General features: G+C 44.6%; 1 protein-coding gene across 1 annotated transcript in view; it reads right to left on the bottom strand.

The window, feature by feature from the left end:
• Positions 1-20145, bottom strand: part of B3GAT2 (beta-1,3-glucuronyltransferase 2) — a 30972-nt gene extending 10827 nt beyond the window's left edge. Inside the window, 4 exon segments of the mRNA XM_020785810.3 lie at positions 3188-3332; positions 18887-19285; positions 19288-19366; positions 19368-20145. Coding sequence (XP_020641469.3) covers positions 3188-3332; positions 18887-19285; positions 19288-19366; positions 19368-19468 — 724 coding nt within the window. The 5' untranslated portion in view covers positions 19469-20145.
• Positions 20146-20416: the final 271 nt, after the last annotated feature.

The following is a 20416-nucleotide window of genomic DNA, read 5'->3' as shown; positions in this document are numbered from 1 at the left end:
CCACCAACTTGTCCAACAGCTGTTTTCTATTACATGAGAACTGCATTGCAGTTGCACTCCTAGACCAACATCTTCCAGCTTGCCTTTACTATCAAACTAATCTCCAATAGCCCATTAAAACTGAGATTTGGCAGCTACAGAGCTAGAGAAACACAAGGCGTAGGAAACATAAGTTACTGCCTCTACTAGCCCTATACCAAACATCGGTAGTGGTATTTTAACACAATATGGAAAATATAAGCAACACAGAGAACATTAACAGTGCATTAAGCAGAGGATACCTGCACATGTAAAAATATTGCCTGCATGTGTGTATTTGCTCTGCATGTCAGGCTCAGCAATTAGAAAAGTATCCCCATAAATGCATGATTTGACAATTACTCTGCCAAGGAAATGTGCTCCGCATGGTATCTTACCTCTTGGTAACTATCATTTTAGTTTCAGATACCATAGCCATAATATCTGATTTAGGTTTTGGGGTTTTCTACTCTTCTAGGCTTTTGCTTTTTCCATCCCACAATCAGAAGAGTTGTGAAGATACTGAATTTTAAATATTAGCTGGATTAATTAAATGTATGATCATTACTCTGAAGTACGGTAACTGGCCAGAACAAATCTGGGACGCTGCTACTGCAGATGTGAGATTTCCCACACACACCCGCCCCCACCATCTAGCATGAAAGGCCATCCTGTTTTTCAAAGGACTTTGGAAGTCATTGAGATTCCTGCCCAGATAGCCTCTACATCCTTGGGGCACATCTGAGAGATCTACCTTTTGGTTACAGCCATACCGACTCCCTGCTGCATTCAGAGGCAATTTACATTAGTGATAGGCATTCTATTTAAGGCTTAGAGATGGGTTTTTCCTTTGTCTTTGCCCTAGAAGCTGGAAAGCATGAACTGAAAGGGAAAAGTCCAGGTTTAGGCAAACTGGTAGATTACAGTATTTCTTTAAGAATAACTTGTAATATAAGAATAACTTGTAATGTAACTCCTTTGGGTTATCTGCATTCTCAGTTTTGTAACCTTGATGTGATTCTTTTCAATTGGCAACAATCTCCTTCTTCCTATTATTTTCTTTATATGTTTTCTTCAATAAACTTTAAAAAACTGGCAAGTCTGGCTTGCTGGCTAACAGACAAAGAGAATTAGCTCTAATTCTAGTCTTAGACTCTTGGTCACTTTGCTGAAAAGTACATAATTTAGACCAGGGGGTCTCAAACATGCGGCCCAGGGGCCATTTGCGGCCCACCGGATGATAGTTTGTGGCCCCTGCCTTGCCTGGCCCCCTGAAGCGCCCACACATCCTCTGCTGTCAAGAGTCAAAAAAAGCCTCGCCTCACTCGCTGTCTCTCCCCCCAAGACAGCGCCTCTTGCACCCTCCATCCAGAACTGCAGCCTGCCAGCCAGCCCACCTGTCTGCCGGCTGGCAGGCTGCAGTTCTGGATGGAGGGTGCAAGAGGCGCTGTCTTGGGGTAGAGCCGGCGAGCAAGGCGCACTGCCAGCCCTTTTCCCCAAATGCCCAAGCCGCCGTCAAGCAATGCCTGAGAACGGAGCTCGCTCCCAGCCCGTCCTTGAAGAAGAGCACCTCCAACAGTGCCACCAACAGCAGCTGCTGCCGCCGCCTCTTCCAGGGAAGCGGCTCTCCCGCTCTTTCTCTCTTGGCACTCCCAGCACCAGCCCAGACAGCGGCCGCCTCAGCACCCAGTGGTGCTTCCTCCTCCTCCTCCTCTTCGTCCTGCTTCAACCGCCTTGGCTCTGGAGGCTGCCTGGGCTCGCCTCGCAAAGTTTGCTCCCCTGTCATAATGGTGGTAGCTGCTGCTGCTGAGTGCGCCTTTTTTTGAGGGGGCCTTCAGAGGAAGGTTGCTGGACCTCCGTGTGTGTATGTGTTTGTGTGAGTGCGCACGAGCGCATCTGTGGGGGGACCCGCCCCGTTCTGTTTCGCAGGTACCGATGGGGGCTTTTCTCCTTTGGCAAGGTGATTCTGTTGAGTGTTTTAAACAAAATTATGTCATGCCCTTCCCCCCCCCGGCTAGGTGGTCGCCGGCGCTCCCTCCCTTCTCTGCTTCTTCGTCCTGCTGCTGGTGGTGGTGGTGGTAGTGAAGAAGGAGCTGGAGGGGGTCATGGCTGGCGACGAGGGCTCACACACCACTCCTCCTCCTCCTCAGAGCCCCAACAGGTCTAAGGAAACTCCTGGGCGGCTTCCTCAGGCTCTTGCTCCGCTTGGCGGAAAATCTGATGCGGCCCAGCCTCACCCAGACTCTACCTCCAGCGCCCCCCAGGTCAATTGAGTTTGAGACCCCTGATTTAGACAAGGGTCTCCAGTCCTTTGTTTTGGAAATCTGGGGTGGTGACAGCTAACTTGCACCCAGGGCTTCCCAAAAACGTGGTCCTGGGGCAGAGAACCCTCACTCTGAAGTGGGGTGGAGAACACAGAATCCTTGTAACAGTTCTGAGAACTGAAAACCTTACTTTATTTTGAGGGGCATGCTGGTTAGTCCTAATAAAGTATTGTCCACATTGTTATGTTACAAGATGGGAGTATACTTGCACATTTATTTGTCACCTTTCTCCCAGAAAAGACTGAAGGTGGCTTCATAAAACATATTGGCCCAAATCCTGTGGCACAGCTCTACATCCACAGTGGGAATGGGAGTGGCCGTAAATTCTTGGTGATTTCAACATGCACATGCATTTATTACATTGTTTACGAATTGTGCGCACTGCACAAGTGCCAAAGGAAGCCTTTAATCAGCAGTGTTATGCCACTGCTAATGACAAAATTCTCATGGCGCATGTGAAGCTGCACAACAAGATTTCAGCCATCAAATTTTATTTTAAGAATGTTCCAATTTGTCAAATGCAGCCATAATAATTTTGTTTTAAAATGCACCTTATTGTGACACAACCTCCCTAACAACATATTTATATCTTAAGGACTAGAAAATTATATTTTACAATATTTAGGTACCCATCTATCCATATGCTCAAAGTTTTAAATGAATGTTCTGTCAATCCTTTTTCATGCTTCAGAACAAGAAACAGGACTGAACTGTTCCACGCCTGTGTATATTCTACATGCAAATATTTGGAGCGGACTTGTTTACAGCAAACACAAGCAGGTCATGCAATGTCAAACATGCATTTACAGAAATACAAGAGTAGATGCCATTCTGTAGCTACTCACCTGCCATATCAATGGCGAAAGGCCTGCCTGCCCGCCAACCAGTGTACCAGCCAACAACCTTGCCCTTTTCCACAACTGGGCGCTCATAGCGTCGTCCGCCCACCAACCCCACAGGCCATACAGACACTTTTCGGGTTGTGCGCATCTGTAAGAATGAACCAGAGAACCCTTTTCATCAACCCGATACTGCGTTATAATGACAGCCATCAAGACATTTAAAATAACCATCAGCTATTAGAAATGTAACTGATGTCCTCTTGATCCTATCTCTAGGGAGCTACTACTCAAAGTAATGCTATCTTCCCAGAAGTTCCTTAGTTAAATGATTAGCTATTTAAACATTTGAACTTCCTCAAGAAACTCACTGGATAACCCTTCGCCAGCCATATACTCAAAAGGACCTACCTCAAAATTACGAAGCTAAAGTGAGGAAGAGAGCCATGTACATCACCTTGAGCGCCTCAGAGGGAGGGCAGGATCAAAACACAGCAAATAGAAGTGTTTTCTATGGGACAGAAAATTCACATTCAGACTATAGCTAGCTAAACTGTAATTGATATTAACCACACATTTTTGTTAGGATGAACTATGGTTAGATAAAAGCATAATTATACAAGGCAAGCTTCAGTCTTGTTCCTGTAGTGTCAAATCACAGATGGGTAGTTTCCTGGAGTGGGGTGGGAGAGGGGCTGAAATAACCCCCATCTCATAACCCCCTGAGGGGGTTGCACCTTTGCACTATTTCTGCCACTACTGGAAACAGGCCACAGCAATTGTCAGGAAACATGGTGTGAGAAACATTGCATGTCCCAGCAGAGTCATGTTCCCAGCAAGCTGCTCTAAATGTGATTCTGCAAGGAAAAACAGTGCATGTATATCGTATGTCAACTTTCTTGAACAAAGTGGAGGATTTTTCTGGTGTGAGGGACCCAGACATTGGGCACACAAATGGCTAAACACTGATTCACCTATACAGTGGTGCCTCGCTTTACGATCGCTCTGTTTAACGATGAAATTGCATTACGATTAACTTTTTGTGATCGCTTTATGATGTTTACTATGGGGGAATTTTGCTTCGTGATGATCGGTTCCCTGCTTCGGGAACCAATTCTTCACGAAAGGATGATTTTCCTCCAGCTGATTGGCGGTTTCAAAATGGCCACAGGGTAAACAAAATGGGCCCCCTGTTTTCTGGGACGGATTCCTCACTGCACAGGCAGAAAAAATGGCCCTATGGAGGATCTTCGCTGGACGGTGAGTTTCCAGCCCATCGGAACACATTAAATAGGTTTTAATGCGTTTCTATGGGTTTTTTAATTTCGCTTTACGACGTTTTCGTTCTACAGCGATTTTGCTGGAATGAATTAACGTTGTAATGCGAGGCACCATTGTATACTAAACTATGGTTGAATCCCATCAATACAGTATTGTATTGTGTAATATAAGGTGTACAGTATTATACGGTGTATTGTACGGTGTAATGTAGGACTCAGTGAAATGGGTTCATATCCCTGTGCTGAGCCACTGGATGACCTTGGGCCAGTCAGTCACTCTTTATTAGCCACAGAACTCTTGTGAAGGTAAGTGAGGAGATGAGCCATGTATGAGGTCCTCAACTAACTGGAAGAGAAATGTAAACATAACTAACAAGTAACAAATAGAGAAATACATTAAATGTTGTGCATAATAAACAGAGCCGGTATGTTGGCCACAGTCACTGATAATTAATAAATATCTCCCATTCAAGCTAAAATGTACAAAACCATGCTGCCTGTCTGCCTGCCTATCATCCTCTTTCTCCCAATAAAGGAACACATATATATGTATGTTGTGCATATTCTAGAAGTTGTACAGGAAAATCTGAATGATAATTCTTTTACAAATGTACTGGCTGAAATTCTATTGCACTGTTATTCAAAATGCTTAACTTTTTGAGGAGAACTACCATAAGTTAAACAATCTCCATGGGTGCTATCTGTTACACAGTGAGTAGTGCTACTCAGCATACAACAGATTATGTTAAGGAGAGCTCCTAAAGCAATTCCCCTACAAAAGTTACATTTTTTGCAACAGGATTTCAGTCAGCGAGTGGATAAAAGTTAACAACTCAGTGTTACACTTTTCTGGAACCACGGTTCTTGTAAGTTTATATCATTAGCATTAATATAAGTACAGTATGTTAAACACAAACCAACTTTGTCCTTCTAGTACACGTCTCCTTTCACGTTAGCCAATGAAAAAGATCCAAGAGATCAGTACTTAAGAACCCTCTTTGTGCTGAGATCTTGAATGCACGCTTATCTCTTGGAACCACCATCAAGAAATCATAAAAGATTACAGCATCCTTCATGTTAGCCTCTGGTACTCAATAAAAGACAAGAAATCAAGCATTCACGCAAACATCTCTCATGCATTATTCAGCTTCTTAAACTAGTTTGGAACATTTGTTGTGCTACAGCCTAGAAAAAAAGACCAAAAAAGGAGAACGCTGTAAAGTAAAACACGTATCTAAGGAGACACATGAGTGAAATCTTATTTACTAATTAACTAAGAAAACACAGAGCAAGAAAATGCTGGTTATACATACACAGTTTAGGGAAGCAATAAACCCATAATTCCATGAAAAATCACTGCGATCAAATAAGCTTCTTCAGGAAGACTCAAGAACGCCTGCGTGCTTTATGGGAAATGAAATATTTCCGGTTAAAGAGAAGGTCCTAAGGCTAAACCAGAAAACACTTTTGAAAATCCTCTCATGTGAAATGTAGGATTGGTAGTCTAAACACACTTTGAGTCTGTATATCACTGGTTAAAATCCTGTTGCTTTTTGTAGTTAAGATGCAACTAGAGTAGGCCCACTGAATCAGTGGGAATTCCATGTGTTAATTTCATGTAAAGCTCCACTGATTCAATGGGCTTACTCTAGTCAAAACTTAGTATGCTAATGGTTGTTGTCGGTTTTCAGGCTCTTTGGCGGTGTTCTGAAGGTTGTTCTTCCTGATCAGCTTTGACATAGTATCCCTGTTCACTAAGGTAACAATAAAGGACACCCTGACACTCATCCAGCAGATATTTCCGGAAGACATCAAAGCCCTCTTCCAACACTGCCTAACAACCATCTATTTCCAGTGGGATAATGAATTCTATGAAGAGACAGATGGAGTGGCCATGGGCAACCCCATCAGCCCAGTTATAGCAAACTTCTACATGGAGCATTTTGAAAAACCTGCCCTGGCTTCGGCACCCCTCGCACCCACAGTCTGGTTCCGATATGTGGATGATACCTTTGTAATTTGGACCCACAGTGAAGAAAAATTGGAAGAATTTCTCAACCATCTCAACAGCATCCACCCAAATATACAATTCACCATGGAAAAAGAAATAGAGGGCCAACTCCCGTTCTTAGATGTCATGGAGGAAGAACAACCTTCAGAACACGGCCAAAGAGCCCGAAAAACCCACAACAACCATTAGATCCCGGCCGTGAAAGCCTTCACGAATACATTAGTATGCTAAGTCACAGGATTTCAGCATGTAAAACACAGAATCAAGAGAGTCAAAAGAAGAAGGATTATAAAAAAAGAACTATGAAGCAACAAGAAAAACAGCAAGCTCTGTCTCCCAGAGCAGTCAATGCCTCTGAACAAGGAGCACAACCTACAACAGTCAAAACAAGGACATTGGTGTAGGTCATGGGATGGCAGCCTGTGGTCCTTGGGTACTTCCTGTATCCTCAGATTTCCCCTCTCCAATTGCCAAAGATGCCCTCATCACTCAAATTCCAGCAATTCGGCTAGGAAACGTTGTGTTAGGAGTATGCAGGCCTTATTTCCTGGCAATCCTAGCAGCTGCCGGGAAGACAATTCTGTTGGGAAGCAAGGTGAGTGATACCTGTGTAACATGTTTCCCCTCCCAAAATAAGCAAGAATCTGGCAGCATTGCCAGGTTGGGGGCGGCAGCAGGAAGGTGCATCCCTAGTGGCTTCTGGGAGGGCCAATCCAGAGAAGTCATCAGTTCCTGGTGTAAATAGCTTCTACATCTTACTTCTTCTCCTTGATCATTTCAAGACTCTGGCTAGTTTTCAATGCCTTTTCTACATCCAAAAAAGTCTCATCTGTGCAATACCATATGTTCTTCAAGACTGTATGTAGCAAATCCACTTTATGCTTGGGATACTTCTAAGATCAAGAACAAATGGATAAAAACTTCTCTATAGAAAGATTGAGACAAAGAGTCACCAGTCCTTGGCATCGCGCCTTTGATTAGCAGATCAGTGAACAATGCATCTCCTCAGGTCTCTCAGCAGGGTTTCCGTTTCTGCCTCTTACTTTACGCTGTATTCCAACTGTTAGTTTGCCCTTGTGCTGAAAGTATTAAAAGCTCTTATCAAGCTACTGGCTGTTACTGTTTTCTTTTGACTACACACTGTCATTCTTATATGTACTTATATCCTCAGAACTTCATTCCACTCAGTTCTGCTTCTCAGAAACATGCACCATCCAGAGCTTGCAATAATAATAATAATCTTACAATAATCTTGGAATTGCAGAGCTGGAAGGGACCCTATGAGATACTCAAATCCAGCCTCTGTCAAGGAGGCACAGTGGGGAATCGGAACTCCCAACCTCTGGCTCCACAGCCAGAGACCTAGGCTTGGTAAAGTTATTGTTCTAGCCAACTCCCAGCATCCCACACTACTGTAGCTGGGAGATTCTGACTGAGGAAAAAAATGGAAATGAGTAGGTGCCACTGCTCTGACCAGAGTCACAAACTCCAGCAAGATTTCTTTACCAAAACCAAACCAAACCAAACCAAAACACCTGGCAATTACGAACTCAGACCATTTAGTATTTTAACTAATGTGGCCCTATAGTACTTAAAAAGTCCCTTGGCCAGACCTAGAGGCTGCTCTTCGAGGGGGGGAGGCCATCCAGAAACTGACCACATGCTGTTGTTCCTCCAGTCTAGTCTCAAGCAAAAGGGACTGTTCAGCCATGACACCTCAGAAGGAGAGTGAACTGCGTTTGAGCCAGGCATGGACTTACTAAAGGACACCCACTAATAAGCTATCTATAGCACTCGCCCTCAGGGAGCTATTTTAAAGATTCTGTTCCCACCAGAGTGTTTCTTCAGAGCTGTGAAGGCTTTATGGGATCGATCCAAGATGCTGCACCTTATCAGCAAAATGGACGCAGCATGCTGAATAGCTGGTTTACCTTTCAGACTAAAACCCACACTACATTCACTGCTCCAGAACATTAAAGAAAACCCTAATTCTGTACGTATGTCATAACCACAAAACTGGGATGCTTTTTTCACTCATTGGTGAAGACCTTTATGTCCAGGCACTTTAATAATCAAGAAAGATGCAGAATCTTGCTGCATAAGATTTTTGCGACCTACAAAACAACAAGATATCCCTGTTTATAAGAAGGCATGGAAAAAAATGTACTGTATTTCTACATTACAATTAACCATACTGGCTGAGGGATACTATGACTGTAATGCAAATATGCATTTCCAAATTTTGCCCTCTACAGCAACTTAACATGAGATATCATGAGGTACAAAAGACATAATGAGTAAATAACTGAGTGTTCACAGATCAGTTATAAAATACAAGACACCCAAAATTTGCAACAGAGAATTCCAAATATACTTCCTAGGAGCTATTTCATATGTTCTTGGAATTATTTATTGATCAAAATTTGCTGTTAACAGGCAGAAAAGTTGAAAACTAAACACCTGGAGAAATAACCTTCTTTTCAAACCTTTCGTAGAAGGTGTCAATAACTTTTTGAACACCCAAGTTTAGGGGGAATAAAACCAAAAGCATTCCTATAGGATTTAAAATACTCAATACTGCTCCCCCATGAAGTTTAGCCCTCAAAAATATCATGTCTAAAGCGAAAAACAAAATTTATGTCTCCAGAAATTAAGCAGGAAAACCCTAAGGTACATATATTAAAACAAACATAAATAAAAGCAGCAATATAACTCAAAATCAATTGAAGTCTGGCAGATTTATTCTACGTGCAACCTTGTTTTAAGCTCTTAACTCTGCCCAAGTCTTCAGCACTATATTGTTTATACACCATTGACAAAAATGACCATCTAAGAGAGAAAAACACAAGGGCTGCACCACATATTTAGCTTCTATAAGTGGATCCAACCAAATCATCATCATCATCACATGTAATCAAGTCAGGTCTGACTTAAGGTGACCCTTTTTAAGAGTCTCAAGGTAGAAAATATTCAGAAGTGGTTTACCATTCCCATCTTCTGGGAGCATCATGGGACTGTGCAGTTTGTTGAAAATGTAAATGAGGTATAAACTGCCACAGCAAAACAATCAGCTAGCTGCAGCCAAGAAGGGAAGCAAGGTACAATTGTCTTGCTAAAAATCTTCTTTCATGCCTGACAGTTGAACATGTACAACTGATAACTGTGTTAATAGGGTATTCAAAGAACTGGTTTGTATTAAGTAAAATGTTGCAATGTGTTACCTCCACAGATTCAAATTGGCTTGAGGTGAGCACTTAAGAGTAATTTTCTGTGTGCTTATGAGTAAAGGCTAAGATAGTCATTTTCTTTAATATATTTTACTTTTCAGAACTTTGATATTTTAGAGATGTATTCTGGTTGTTTTTTTTTTAAATTGTGCCTTTTCAGGCTATTAGCTCCTGAATTTTTAGAATGCAATTAAAACATTATTTTTGACATGTTACTGTACTTTTAAGCTCCTGTACCTCGGTAGGAAGGTAACGGCGTTCCATGTCTAGTCATGCTGGCCATGTGACCATGGAAACTGTCTATGGACAAACGCTGGCTCTACGGCTTGGAGTTGAACACGACTGGACTAAATGTCAAGGGGAACCTTTATCTTTACTTTGAATTTAATACTGACTTAAATATTTGCCTTCAACTTAAGTTTAGTTTTCATATATTTTAAGTACTTGTGCCTACAGTTTTTTCATATCTATAAGACTCTGAATGTTTTCAATGAATCTGAAGTGTTTGTGCAAATGGAACAGAAAAGCTGTGTAGATAACGTTTGTAGAATTAGGCAATCTGATGTTGCCCAGAATCATTGCAATAATGAAAAGACTGACATCTTGATACCCCAGTTGAATTTTGATATGATTGCAAATGGTTTCCTGATTACATTCTGGAATTAACTCTAAATGGGATAAATGCTAGTTGTGATAAACATAGGCTTCTGTTTTTTCTCTAAAGTTCTATAGGGCTTTTAGGAAGATGGTCAGGCATCAGACTCCCTGTCCTGACACAAGAGACAGTCAAAAGGAGCTCACGTCTTCACTATAAGAGGAGGGCGAAGAAAATTCAGTCATGTATGACCTCTTGCTGCTTGAAGCAAAACTGCCAATGAAGAAGAAACCAAAGGAGAGAGTATGACTTCATGAAGAAACTTCACAGTAACAGTGAACAATTAAAAAGGCAGATCTTATTTTCACTGACTTGTTCTGATCAGGATTTTCCCTGAGAAAGTTCCCTGATACTTAATAAGCAATGCGAGTGGGAATAGCAGAAGGGATGTCATTGGATGGGAAAGAAGAACTAGCTAATTTGTGTTTGATACCTTAAGAGCAATCTAAGTGACAGTGATGGCCATTTTTCAAATTTATCAGCACCCTACATTTATCCCCTATGAACTATTTGGTTCAGATCAATGGGTGGGTTAACCTTAGGAAGGGGCTGTAATTCTAAATTCCAGCTGAGAAAGAGAGAGAGCTAGAGAAAGCAGGAGCTGATATTCCCCCACAGGATAAAATAGACCCGTATCACTTCAGTTTAGATAACAAAAATTCAATAGGAGGAGCACTGGAAGGGTGAATCCATGTAGCCTTACTGTTCATTTGTATCTAAATTTGTATTTCATTTTAGGGCCTTAAAATTTTTTATATTGTCACAGTATGGGGAGAAACACCAACAAAGGAAGTCGCTTGCCTCTTGGGACATATGTGGAGGCTGTACGTGTCAAGATCACAACTTGAGAAATTGACCTCCATAGACTGCAATTGCCTCTTCTGGGTGGGTGGGGATTTTCAGGCAGCTAGGTCCCCAAATGTAACTTTTCCAAAATCTGTTGAAGACTAAGAAGGTGAGGGAATAAAGCTGCAACTGCACCACTACCCTCAACGCTAGTCTAAGTAACTGAACCAATTCTATTCTGTATTGGTTAAAATGTTCAAACAAGGTGCTTTCCTTTTTTTTTTTTTTTTTTTTTTGGATTGGAAATCCTTTCTTTTTTTTTTGCATTTTTTTATTTTATACAAAAAATACAGAAAAAAAAACACATACATAACATAAAAAATACAAAAAAAATACAAGTAATAGTGCTTATAACAAGGTGCTTTCCGGTAACATACAATGGTTCATTGCCCATGAAATAATATTGTTCAAATTAAGTTCCTGAAATGATACACCAGCTCTTAAGTGCTTGGAAAATGTCAGAAATAAGACTTGCACCAGACTGAGGGGAACTGACACTTTTGAAACAGGGGGGGGGGCTATTTCACTGCTCTTCCCACTCCTATTCAAAAACTGTGTCATGGTGAACTACATGTGCTTCAACAGGTATGTTGTCAAAGAGGTCTTCTGACTTCAAATGCAACAAGGAGAGCAGCTGGATATTAGCAGTTTGGTCACAACTTGAAAAGAGTGCCAAGCCTCATTGGGTTTCTAACAGAAATACTCACACACAGCAGCAGCTGCTGCTAGTAGTGAGGGAAGGGGTGGGGGAACACAAGGCTTGGGATCTGTATGTGTGCAATTAATATATCACATATTTCCTAGGTTCTTAAAGAAGGGGGGGAAATCTTGTCAAGTGGAATGGTACAAGTTAGAATGACTACACTGAAAAGCTTCCTTTTTAAAAAAAAAGTTCTGAGGTTGAGTATGAGGATTTCTCAACTTGCACTTTTGAAGTTTAATACATTTTCAAACAGTCCTAGTCGTTGAATCTATTCAGAAAACAGGGCACACCTCACTACTCCAAAAAATTAATAAAGTTCTTGCTTACCCTGTCCTGAATCCAATTACTAGTCACAGCAAAAGTAGACCCACTACCTTAGTGCATCAACACGTATATAAATCCCACCAATTCAATGGGTCTACCCTGGCTGAGACTAACAACTGGATTTTGCCCCTCACCTCATATTGTGATGGCATAAATCTGCTTCTTGTGAAAATGGATCATTTTCTTTCATTAAAAACTCAATATTTATACGGTCTGTGGATTAAAATTTACTGATTTTCGGATATTGGGAGTAGGGACATTTGTACGAGGGGGACCACCTACAACTGACTGAACACAGCAAAACTCCTAAATCAGCCATGCACAAGCAAATGTGAATTATTTCATGGCAGAATATTGGGGGGGGGGGAATACCATGTACCAGTCCACACATCTGGTATAAATCCTGTGTGCTTATGAAAGTGCATGTTTTGTTACATTGTGTCATGGCGCCACCCATCTGTTGTACTAAGATTCAGTTTCTATACTGGTGTTGAATGGTTGCTATGGTAATCATGCCAGTTTAGGCGCTCTGTCTTGGTTTTTCCATCTGTATATAGACTTACATAACTTGACTTCGCCTTTTGAGAACACAGAAGGCAAATCATTAAATGTAATTATGTTACAATGTTATTGGGGGTTTTTTAAACTGCCTAGCAAATATACTGTTGAAATGTTATTTATAATTTAAAAGCATAGTTATCAACTGATGGGTTTTATTACCCTAAATGCTGCTCAGAGTTCTAAAGGAATTGCTGTCCTTTCATACAACATGGTTGTTGTCCAACTACAATCCCTTACTTAGCAGTCAGGACCAATCTAGTGTGTTGCATGCCATCGGATGCAACCTTTTAAAAAAAGCACAGCATCAGGAGGCTGTAATCATGAGCAAAGGAATAGTGAAGCCTGGGGAGCAGAGAGGGAAGGCTACTTTTTCCCTTAGCCCATTTTTCTGCTCAAAGTCACCTCCTGAAGCTCCCTTTTCTTCCTAGAAGAGAAAAGATACTTTGCATTCCTCCTTGCCACAGAATGATGCTCTAGACTAGAGCACAACTTGGAAAAGTTTTCTTGGGGGTATCTCTTTCCATAATCCAGCTGCCAAGGTTTCATGTCCAATATGACTAGAGAGCACCAGACTGGGGAACAGATGAAATTTTAAGAGCAAGCAATTTGTAATGTAAATGAATCTCAAATGTGAAAAGTGCGGGATGCAACTTCATGCCTGTGACTGCCTCTACCTATGAAACCACAGTAGTAATAGTAATACAGTAGTAGCACAGTAATAGCAATTCCAATATAAAATAGGAAATGAAAGGAATCCAGTCTGTTTTACACTAAACTCAGTGGCAATACTTTTGGCACACTGTGAATTTTGGATGGAAAATCATTTAACTATGCAGCAGAAGAATCAAAGACCTACAGAGCCGAATCAGTTTCAAGTCTTCCCAGAGTAAAACACATTGGTTCTTATCAACCGCACATTCAATCATTCGCCCTGAGGCCTTGGTAAGAGAAAGAATAAACATTCCATTTACTCACTGTTCTGAACAGATTTTTAAAAGTACAGTGGGCCCTCGACTTACAAACTCCGAAGCCGCCAATCGCGGTGGCGGGGACCCCCAGGGAAGTCTCCCATGGTGGCGTGCAAGCCCTGGGAGACCTCCCTGGGGGTCCCCACTGCCGCAATTGGTGGCTTCAGAGGTTTCAAAGGGCTTTCCCCCGACATCAGAGGAAGCCCTTTGAAACCTCCAAAGCCGAAAAGGCAGGGAGGAAGGGCAGGAAATTTGAATTCCCCCCCCATTGGAATGCATTGAACTGCAGGTTTGACAGCTGTCAAACCGACAGTTCAATGCTTTCCAATGGGGGGTGGTGGAATTCACCAAAAATTAATGAAGACTCAGAACAAAGCCAAATTAAGTTTGCAAAGGTTTTGCAAGGTGCACTAACGATCCCAAGCATTTAAAACTGTTTTTGAACCTTTTAAGACACTTTAAAAATAGCTTTTGACAGGTCCGTTTTTGCAATTTTAAGTGTGTCTTAAAAGGTTCAAAAACGGTTTTAAATGCTTGGGATCATTTTCAAGGTACGAATGTCCTTCCAGAACGGATTAAGTTTGTAAGTCGATGGCCCACTGTACAGTGGAACCTCTACTTACGAACGTTCCTACCTACGAACAATCCAACTTACAAACAGCCCCGTTCGCAAAATTTTGCTTCTACTTGGGAACGGCGCTTCAAGATACAAACAGAAACAGGCAGGGGAAAAAGGTGGGCAATTCAAATTTCTAACTGTAGGTGCCGCTGAGGCTGCTTCTTTGTACTGTAGTTGTTTCACTTTCGTAGTTAGAGGCTTGCTTGGGAGAGCCTTGTTCTGCTTCGGACTGAGCATGTGTATGTCAGCAACGGAGGTGGCTCTAGTGTTTGTTTTTCTGAGGGGGTTTTCTTAAAGCCTCAACAACAGCGCACCTTCTGACTCGGCTTGCTGTGCTCTTTGTTCAAGGTCCTGTAGCCAACCACTAAGAATGAGGAGGAATGAGGCATGAGGACTTTATCCCCCACCCCTCCCAGCTATGACAGAATACCAGAATGCCTCCACTCATGAAATTAAGAGATTAAATTTAAGGTAAATCTGTTCTTGGCTGAGTCAGTCAACAACCATAACTGCCACAAGGAGGCCGGGAGGGATTTCACTTCACACGTTATTACGCCAGTTTCAGGAGATTTCTGCCACATGAGACATGCCTCAAGGCTGCTTTCCTTTCTTTGGGGGGGGGGGCAGAGCAACACAGCATTTTAAAAATGTATCAAAGTCTGAAGGTGGAATAAGAGTGTGCGACACTCAACAGCATCAAACTTGAAACCACTACCATTTCCCAAACTTTCAGTATAGCTAATATAAGCTCTGATCAACAGACAACTGAGAAGAAAACCAAGGAAAATACCAGTCTTCTTATGTTAGTAATGTATAACAAACATGCTTAGAGTATTTGTCAAATGTCTCCTTTAGTATTTTTTTAAAATTTAAATTAAGCCAACAACTTTGGCAGGTCCAGGGAACAACTGGGATGCACAGACCACAGAACAATATTAAAAGTGGTCAAAAGAAGTCCACTTGTGGTTTTCTGAAATGAGTCTTCTTTGTTTCCTTTTTTGTTGTGCATCTGTGTTTAGAAGAAGAAGAACAAAAGTCCAAGAAGCCTATTTCTATGGTGTGTTGCATCTTCTGGAGGCTCTGTGAAATAGTAATTCATTTTCTTTTTGCTAGTGAAATTTTTTGAGGGGTGGGGAAATCTAAAGAGCAGGAACTGCAAAACAAAACAAAACAAAACAAAACAAAAACAAAAAAACACAGTTCTTGGCCCTCCCTCAGCCACAATCTAGAGATCCCAGTTTAAATCAATACTGTAGGTCCAAATCAGTACAGAGAAAGATAGCATATCCATGCAGAAAATGATTAGCTCTGTTCTTAACATCTAACATATCTAATAAAATCCCTTCTCAAGGAGCAATGCACTTCAGTAGGAGAACAGAAGTGAAAATTAGTTGTCTCAACAGCCGAGCCACTCCATCCAATTCTTATAATGCAAATACCGTATGTTACACTTCCAGTGAATGCCTTTTGTTGTGAACTGCAGCCTGTTCAAATCTTCTAGTACTACTGAAGCATTCTCTCTCTCTCTCTCTCTCTCTGTATAATTGACAAACTACAAAATCTATCAACCACTGCCTTCTTTTTACTTTCAAACTAATCCTTACAATGAGTATGCCAAAGATGGTCTTACTAGTATCACTCAAATTATTAATAAAATGATGTTAAATTTGTGTCCTTGGAAATAACCATTGAAAAAAAACATAAATCAAACCCAATGTGGAAGCATATTCTTAAAGGTTACTCAGCAGCGCCCTCATCTGGTATGTTTTCACCTGGAGTGGTGCTTACTACAGCTCATTTCTTCCTTTCCTAGCAAGCAGTATTTTATTTATAGCAGCAATTTAAATTTTAAGAAAACAATGGTCTCTTTCTCGCAACACCTTTTTTCCCTTCAATACTTCTTCAGGCAACAGGACAGATTCTGGGCAAAATACAACCCTCCACCACTAGTAAAACTCCTTCTTCCCAGAAAGCTCAGTTGACATAATTACAGCCAAGAAGATGAATGCTGGAAATTTCTCAGCCTTAGAAGAGCTGCTCACAGACTCCCACAGTTTAGTGAGAAATAAATGAAGGCCTTTTCAGCCACTTCCAAAAAAAGTATGGCTCACACATAAGGAAAGGCTCTTCTGCTGAATGAGGGGACCAGGGTTGGAGAGGAAAGTGGTAACAGCTGCCAAGAGCATATTGAAGTAGACCCAAACCCATTTCAAAATCTAAGCACATATCCGTAGGATTGGGCAAGCCCTTCTGAAAGGGTTCTTTGGAGATTCAGATGTGCAATTTCGGATGTGTCTTTTCCATGGTGCCTTGGCTTTAATCTACAGACTCTAAATGCACCTGCCCTAGTCTGCAAAATCCAGGAGTCGATTTGCATGTAGCAACCCCCTCAAGGTGGTGCCAAAGCCAAAAAGAAAAGAAAAACTGTTAACTTAATCAAGTTCTGTGAAATTCTTATCTGTGAAGATTATTGTCAGATGAGTTACAACTGTATTTTTGGAAGATATGGAAACTCTCTGTATTAAATCATACATTCAAGAGCCAGCAAGACAACCCATTTTGAGAGGGGTATAAGGATCTATGTACCTTGCCGGTCACATTACGCTACCGTCCCTATACACATGCAGTTCTCTTGCAAACCTTACACATTTTTCATTTCTGTCTTTCTTGCACTGTTTGATGTCTCCCCTTTTACTTGGCATCTTCCTGCCAGTGGGAAAATCAAAGGGGGAAAACCTGGCCAACTTCCTTCAGTTCTCTATCACATCTTTCCCAAATATTTAATAACAACTTCCATTTCAGAAGAGATAGGGAAGGAGAAAGTGAGCGTTGAAAAGCTTGCCTTCAATCCAGAGCTCATAATTAAGAAAAATGATTCTTTTTCTCTCATCACACAATAGAGACATATTACATGACGTTTAGTCGCTGGATAAATGCATTTTTCACTTGTTTCCACCCACTCTTCTTGTTTTTAACAGGAAGACAGGCAAGCTCCAAGGAGTGGGCAATTATGAGAGACAGAATAGATCATTCTGGAGGAATTTACAGCAAGGAACATAACAAGAGCTCATGATTTTCGTAAAAAGCTCTCCCATAAAGTAAAAAAGAGGAGGAGGAAGAGACAGCTAAAGTAATAAAAATAGAACAGGAGCCCTTTGAGTTCTACCTTAATCATCCTTCTTCCAAGTGATTCTAATGTGAGGAATTTTCTGAAAGTTGCTTAGGAGCTGCAAAGCAGGATAAAATCATTTCAAACCCCAAAAAATGATTAAAGCCCCAACAGGGGTCTACCAGTGGAGCAAAAGAATGAAGCAAAAATCAAAGGCAGTCAGATGTATGGTTTGTCAGTACAGCACCTGGTCATTCAAGGTCTTCTTGGCCCTATTTGACATGAACTGTAGAAAAAGTGCTACACATGGCAAATGCATGCTTTCTGATCTGGTTATTTCTAAATGAGTTTTCTTCTTATTTGATTGTAAGCTGTGTCTAGAGTTGTGCCTGACACACTAAGTTAAGTAGTATATAAATAAATGAGATAAATAAATACACTGATGGTATGTCAGCATCCTTTCTTGAGAGGTACTCTGTGCATGTTCAAAGGTGATCCCTTAATATTTCTTTCCATACTCCAAACATATACAGTATGTTAAACGCTAAATTCTGTGCTTCCCCTCTCCCATTATTGCTGGGCCCCCAGAAAGAAACAGGAGTTCTCTCTCCCTTCGGCTTCACATCAAACAGCAACAACGTATAACAGCAACAATGCCTAAAGGCGAGGAAACATTGGCTCCGGGCTGTAGCTCGTTAAAGTACGAGCGCCCCTTTCCAAGGAGCCGGGACAGAGCCGCGGGTCCTGGAAGTGGCTGCGGGCCGGGCGCCTGAGGAGTGCGGGGGAGTCAGGAAGCACGAGACCCCGAAAGAGGGCACGGGATGGGCAATGCCAGGGGCAGCGGAGCCCGCCGGGAGCGAGAGCGGAACGGGGCGCGCGGAAGCTGAAGGAAGTCATCCGGCGAGCTCCAGGGAGCTGCCCCGAGCGGACTCCGAAAGGGCGGGAAGCCGCAGGCGCCGCTCACCCAGATGAGGGAAAGGCGTGAACCTGGGTCGGGCGACGCCACCACCGCCTGCAAAGGCGCCCCCCAGGGTGGGGGGGAGGAGGAGAAGAAGAAGGAGAGGCCTTCGAGCGGCGAGGCCTGGCAGGGGGGCTCCGAGGCACCGCACAAGTGCGTCCCACCCGCCGGGCTGGACTGGACGGCGGCGAGAAACCTGCGCCGGCGGCACTGGGCCTCAGGCGACCCTCCCCGACGCCCTTACCCAGGAGTTAAGTCCCCCTCGACTCAGGGGAGGTTTTACTTCTAAGCAGGCGCGTGGAGGGCGGGGGGCGAGGCTGCGGATGCGACGCCCGCACTTTGACACGCGCGAGTGGCTGCGCTCCGCAGGGCGCCTCCCACGCCCGGGAAGGGAAGCCCCTCTCCTGCCCCGACCCGACTTCCTGGCACCTCCACCCGGCTCACCTCCTGGAAGAGCTCCAGGCTATAGGTATTGTCATCGTCCGCGAAGAAGAGCACGCCGGGCTGCGGGGCCTTGGCGTGCTGGTACCGCTGGCGGATCCAGGCCAAGCCCGCGTTGCGCTGCTCCGTGGCCCGGGGCTGCCCGGGCCGCTTGTACCGGCGGGGCGTCAGCACGTGCAAGTGGGTGCAAGGCGGGCCGCCCCCTCGGTTGAGTCCCGCGGCGAAGCGGCTCACCAGCTCGGTGACCACGGCCGAGTCCTCCACCAGGATCCAGTGCAGGCGCGCCACCTGCCGGAGCGTGTTGGCCAGGCGCGTCAGCTCCGCTTTCTGCACCGGCCGGCTGTAGGTCGGCGTGATGGCGTAGATGATGGGCAGCTCCTCTTGCTCCGGCGGCTGCACCTCCGCCGCTCGCCACTGGGACGCCCCCTCGTGCCGCCGCTGCTGCTGCTGCTGCTGGTGGGGCCGCCGGGCGAGGAGTGAGGAGGGACGGGGCGCCCGGTTCCGGCTCTCCATGTCCAGCATGAGGATCACCAGCAGTACCCACGGCAGCAGCACCAAGAAGCGGCTCAGGAGGAGCGACTTCATGCCGGCGACCCCGCTGCTGCTGCCGCTACCGCTACCACCCCGCCCGCCCCCAGCCTCCCCGACCGGGGCGCCGCTGCCGCGGCTGCAGCCCTCACAACAATGGCAATGACAACGCGGGAAGCCGGAGTGGCTGCCGCTGCCACCCCTGCTGCCGGCGCCGGCGCCTCCTCCGCCGCGGAGATTCAGACGGTGCTTCCCTCCTCGCCATGGAGCGGGCGGCAGGGCGCACGAGGAAGGGACGCCCGACTTCCTAGCGTTGGAAAGCTCGGCGGAGCGCAGCCGGACGGGCACCGGCCGAGGCGGGGAAGGGATCGCCCGCTTTGGGCCCCACACCTTGTTGGAAGAGCGCGGGCGGGCGGGCGGAGGAGAGGGGGCGGGAAACCCGCGCCGCTGCCTGGTCTGGCGAAGGCCCCGCGCTCGGAGCCCTCCTCTTGCCGGACAGAAGCCGCTGACCTCCCGCCGGTGCGGGGAGAGCGAGGCAGCCGGGCCTGGCGAGGGGCCGGCGGGTTGGTGCCGGAGCGGAGCCGCCGCGCAAAAGGGGGCGCCGTGCTCGCGAACTCTCGGGGCTGCTTCTTCGCGCCTTCTGCCTCTGGAGCCAGAGGGGTGGCTGCGACGCCCGGGCCCCTCGTTTTCAAATAAACAAATCAAAGAAAATGTTTCAAAACGCGACTTCTGCCGGGATTATTTCTTCTTCTCCCGCTGTTGTTCCGCTTTCTCCCCTCTCTTTCAGCATCTCTTCTGGCTCCGACCCAGAGGAGCGGGACGACCCGGAGGCAGGCGGGGAGGCTGAGGGAGGTTTCCCGAACTCTCTCTTCCCTTCGCGGCTCCCGCGTTGCAGTGGGGGGGGCGGCGGTGGCCCGGGTCCTTCTCCGGGGTCCCGGCGCGCAGGGCTCGGGGAGGGGAGGAAGACCCAGCAAGCAAGGGGGGTGCGAGGCGTCTTGGCGGCCA

This window comes from Pogona vitticeps, chromosome 1 (assembly GCF_051106095.1).
Source record: "Pogona vitticeps strain Pit_001003342236 chromosome 1, PviZW2.1, whole genome shotgun sequence".
Taxonomy (NCBI): domain Eukaryota; kingdom Metazoa; phylum Chordata; class Lepidosauria; order Squamata; family Agamidae; genus Pogona; species Pogona vitticeps.
The sequence above is the reverse complement of the archived record's forward strand: the minus strand, read 5'-3'. Positions and strand labels throughout refer to the sequence as shown.